Source organism: Mytilus californianus, unplaced genomic scaffold (genome assembly GCF_021869535.1).
Source record: "Mytilus californianus isolate M0D057914Y unplaced genomic scaffold, xbMytCali1.0.p SCAF_75, whole genome shotgun sequence".
Taxonomy (NCBI): domain Eukaryota; kingdom Metazoa; phylum Mollusca; class Bivalvia; order Mytilida; family Mytilidae; genus Mytilus; species Mytilus californianus.
The window spans coordinates 127,881-132,841 of record NW_026262729.1 but is presented as its reverse complement, the minus strand read 5'-3'; the positions used below and the strand labels follow the sequence as shown (position 1 = coordinate 132,841).

At 30.8% G+C, this 4,961-nt stretch overlaps 1 protein-coding gene across 1 annotated transcript; it reads right to left on the bottom strand.

Annotated features, from left to right (window-relative positions):
* LOC127710392 (equistatin-like) lies at positions 1-4,083 on the bottom strand. Its single transcript, XM_052216224.1, has 4 exons — positions 3,896-4,083; positions 2,005-2,128; positions 1,024-1,103; positions 1-334 (listed from the first exon to the last, which is right to left on the bottom strand). Exons 1-4 carry the CDS (start codon positions 4,056-4,058, stop codon positions 147-149), a joined length of 555 nt encoding a protein of 184 aa, XP_052072184.1. The 5' UTR covers positions 4,059-4,083; the 3' UTR covers positions 1-146.
* Positions 4,084-4,961: the final 878 nt, after the last annotated feature.

Here is a 4,961-nt window from a genome sequence, read left to right as displayed (position 1 = left end):
TCGGCGAAATAATTTTAATCACATTTTTGGAAACAGTATAACAAACTTTATTTTTATGAAAACAAATCTCATTTAAGATCAAGTTATATTTCTTAAATTTCAGTTTACATGATAGTACAAAACAGAAAAAAGTGAACTTCAGATAATTAACAATTAAGTTTGTCTAGAGAAATAATATGAACACTGTCACTTCCGACTTGTTGTCCTTCTTCGTCAGCACAGTAACACTGTGACCCTGTACACTGAATCTCGTCATAGCTTCCATCGGCTGTACAACGGAACGCTTTCCCAACCATACCAGATTCCTGATACTCAGCTTGAGAACGTGCGCATTCTGCAATTAAATTGATATAGATCTGAATTAAATGGGTTTTTTTTATCAATACGTTTTAAGTATAAGAAAACGAATATTTTTATTGGGGTAATTTTAAAGATCGCATTCATTCAACCAAAGTCTATGTGTGGCTGGCTAGCGACTGAATCACTGCTTTTGGGATAAAAAAAATGCATTGAGCACAACATTCTATACATCCTATTTATGAACATTTCAAGATATTTATCAATGAAATATATACTCAGATATAAAGTTTTAAAATGATGTGTATGTGTATAACCCTACATGTCAAGAAAATGACTTAAATTGTGCACGGGGCATGAATATTATTGATGACATTGTTAAAGTTAATTAATATTAAAATTTGAGTTATCTTTCTTTGTACTTAATTGTAGTTGAACCTAATTTTTTTTCTATCCAACTACACGATTATATGAGACTCCAATTAGTGGCATTACCTTCCAATTCTTAAAATAATGCAAGCTTTATTTTTAGTTCCAGCCGCAAAATGAATGTAACCTTCAGTGCTTATAAGCTATGATTTACAATTATATACGACCGGTGCCGCTATCAGATAACACATAAGGATGGTATGCATAAGGCTTCTGAAATATAGAAAGAACGCACTAAGTGTATCTAAGTAGACATACAACGCAATCAGTGTTCAATACAGATGATAGTATACTTACTGCATGTCTGTTGTTCGGCTTCCCAACGGTTAACACTAAAACCTTGAATTTTTTTACCGTCCTCCTTTACACAATAACATCTGAAATTGACAATAACATTAATACGAAAAAGCACATACATGTATTTTTTATCTAACTTAAACATATATAAATACATTCTATAATCAAACAAAAAATAACTGACATATTTTTCTGTTTTGTTATAAACTTTGGCGCAGCAGTTCTGGATAAACATTATTTTACATGTAAAGTGTTTCCCGATCAAGAAACAGGGGATTCAATTCCGTTCATATAATCAGTTTTTATGTGATTTAACTCTTTTTTTTCATTGTTTTTGTTAGGTTTTTACAAGATTTCAAATTGTATACTTTAATTGTATAGCATCCGTTCTCTAGTATTTGAATTGTTGTCTTTAACTTTATGGGTTTCTTAATCTTATACATTTTGAACGATTGTTTGCCAATGTAATATAATATAATATCTCTCCTATCCTAATCCAGATTTGAGAACTATGAAGATAAAGGTCACAGAAGTCATCAAAGTCACACAATTGCCATTTAAGTGTAGACAATAAGTATGTCTAATCAGGTACATCTGGGACAAAGTATACCACAATTATATGTATTTTTGGTGATTGTTTGTTGCTTTTTAGATGTCTTTTGGTTATGTGGGTAGCGTTGCTGTTTAATTTAAAGTGAACCGCACATCTCGTATATAGATTAAGTTTCTGTGCAAAGGGGCATAATCAAAGTTTTGCTAAAATTTAAACAGTTAAGAACAACGTTTGTTGAAAGCCCCTTCTAAATGTTAGTATGTCCCCCTTCTAAATGTAAGTATGTACAATTGTATTCAATCACTGATGTACTATCATGCATCTTCCCTTCAAGGTTCTATTGATATTGTTTCAATAAAAAAATCTATTATATTCTGTTTCAATAAAAAAATCTATCATATTCAACTCGTTTGTATTACCGCACTTACTGAGACCCTGAGCACTGCTTTGGGGCGTAGTTTCCCTCGCTATCACAAACCGGCTTTCTTCCTCCAACCATACCCAGCTCTGAGTTTTTATGAAACTGTTTCAACTCATGTAGACAATGTGTTTCTGAAAGATTGGAATGCGTTTAAAGGGCTATGCTGAATTATATTTGATTATGATATTATCATCTCAAATGGGACCATGTGAAAAGTTTATTATCTTCCTTTTAAAAACAGTTCAACAAAACTCTGACCACTAGATAAAACACAAGAAAATGCTTATTCAAAACATATGAAAAATGAAATAATTCATGATTTGAAAAAGCAATTTATTCAATCTCTTTGCTTCTTATATTAAAATGTCCAAAGCATTCATCGAAACTCAAAACAAAATCAAAGGTAAAAAGTCCTTATTCCAGTTTTGACGACACAAAAGTATGACAAACTTGTTGTTTTAAAAAAATTGTCTGTTGTAGCCTTCAAAAATATGTAAAAGATTCAGAATAATACTAACGAAAAACACTGAAATCAATGCTTTTGTGATGAAAACACTGAAACCAATGTGTATGCAACGAAAAACTCTGAAACCAATGCTAATGTGATGAAAAATTCTAAAACCAATGTTAATGTGACGAAAAACTCCGAAACCAATGAAATGTGATGAAAAATTCTAAAACCAAATTGAATGTTAAAGTGACAAAAAACGGAAATTTTACAAACCATTACAAGAGCACTTATTATTGACACAACTAGAAATTAAGGTGGTACCCAACACCTTGACTTATATCAATTTGGCTCGTTTAATTTTCATAAAATTTTGACAAAATGTTTACTTTGACCCTTTGACAAAAATATAAAAATTTCAAAAAATTTGAACCAACCACTTTATCAGAAAAATTTCGTTGGTTATATAGCAGTTTGACAAACCCATATTTTGATCATTGAGAAGCTTAATATTTCCTTAACAATACAACGTAATTAAAACGTTTAGCTGATTTTTACAGAGTTATCTCCCTGTAGTGTTAGGTACTACCTTAAATGATGGAAAGACAACCATATATTGATATATATGTATATGGAAATAAATAAAAAAATATGTTTGTTTAATCTTAAGGGCGGTTACGCCACATACTATTAATATTGTTTTTACAAATTTAAAAAAAAACTCCGTAACAAATAATTTGACGTCTTTCTTCGACAGTTGTAAACCCAATCAGTATGTCTCTGTATTATTTTCATCATACACACATACCAAAATGACTCCTTTTTGATTATAAAGGCAAATCAATTTGTTCCACCATTACTTGTAATCCTGAAGTTTTTATTGAATTAGAAAAGTTGATGACGAACTTAGCCGTATTATCCTGAATTCTGATGACCATAGTTTAGTTTGCGTGATTAAAGTATTGAAAAAAAAAATCATTTTCAAATCAAAGTGGTTTATAATGCATCAAGATATATTGAAATGGCACTAAATCTGCCAAAATGTATAGCAAAATTATTCTTAATTTTGTAAAAAAGATAACAAAAGATCCTGGATACATCCTAAAGCCACATTAAAATGATCCAAAATTTATCATAAATTTATATGTATTAAAATGTTTGTTTAATCTTTTCAAAATATTCCATAATCAAACATGCAATTAAAGTAATAAAAAACGGGTTCTACTCTCATGACTGTCATATCCATGTTGTAAAAAATCTAAAAGCAAAGAACCTATCAAAATTTCCAAATTTTCTAAAAAATAAATAAGTATATTCTCTTTCCTCAAAGGTACAGGGTAACGATAATTTTGCTTCATCAACTTGAAAGGATTAATTTCTGACTATATTGAATAAATGCAGTTTTCCCTATACATAGTTGAATATACTTGACATATCATTTGATATATACCTTCATCGCAACTACGTGCAGTGGCTCCATCCAGAAGAAATAAACAGCAAACACTTAGAATACAGACAGCAGAGTTAAAGGCTCCCTTCATTTTCGGTGTGGTCTTTACAATTCTGAAGTCAGAAATACTTTGAGATAATCTACCACCCCCCTTTTTATACATATCTTCCACTGCCAGTAGCTAACAGACATAACTCAAAATGATTGTTTGTGGGCACGGTGAAAGTATTTATGTAACATATGGCAACATTCAGATCCCTGATAATTTGACACCTTGCAAATAAAAATGTCAAGAACAGAATGCTGGAAGGAATGGACATACCAACCAACATTAAATTATATAATGATAAAAACAAATGTGTCTATGTTAACTATCTGATAAGGGAACATTGCCTTTTGTGATAACCAACACTGCAACACCGTGCCTTTCGGTTGACATTGAAGCAGGTGGTTAATACATGTAGTATCTGATTAAAATCATTACATGTATTTGAATGTCTTGAGGCTATGAAATATTTACGCAAGTTCTGTCCAGTCACATATCGTACGTTGTGCTTTGTTTTAATTTTGTTTTAGAGTATTACACACCAAAAACCTACCTCTGGTCTAGAATGTACAAAGTTGTGTAGGCAAACTACAGCAGTTCTCATCATTTTGTACCTTCTTATAGTAATTTTATGAAATCACTGATTTGCTACGGATTTTGTTAAAATTAAATATGTCATGATTGTATTAGAAATGATATCAGTGATTTTACATATCTCATGAAATTCAGGGAGTTTACAAAATCGCTAATTTTACAAATTCCCTATAACATACAAATGTAGAAATATATGATTAGGACAATAAAGTACCCATAACTTCTTCATCTGCCATCTTTCTTGGTGTTCCGGCTGTGTTTTATCAACTAATTTTCTCTCTTTTGGCACTTTGGTATTCCACTTTTACATTACACACCACATGAAACCCAAACAATATGGTAAAAGGTAACATTTTTACCTACGCAATACATGAAAAGGTATACATTTTTAAAATCTAAAATATATGAAAAGGGTGGAGTAACAGA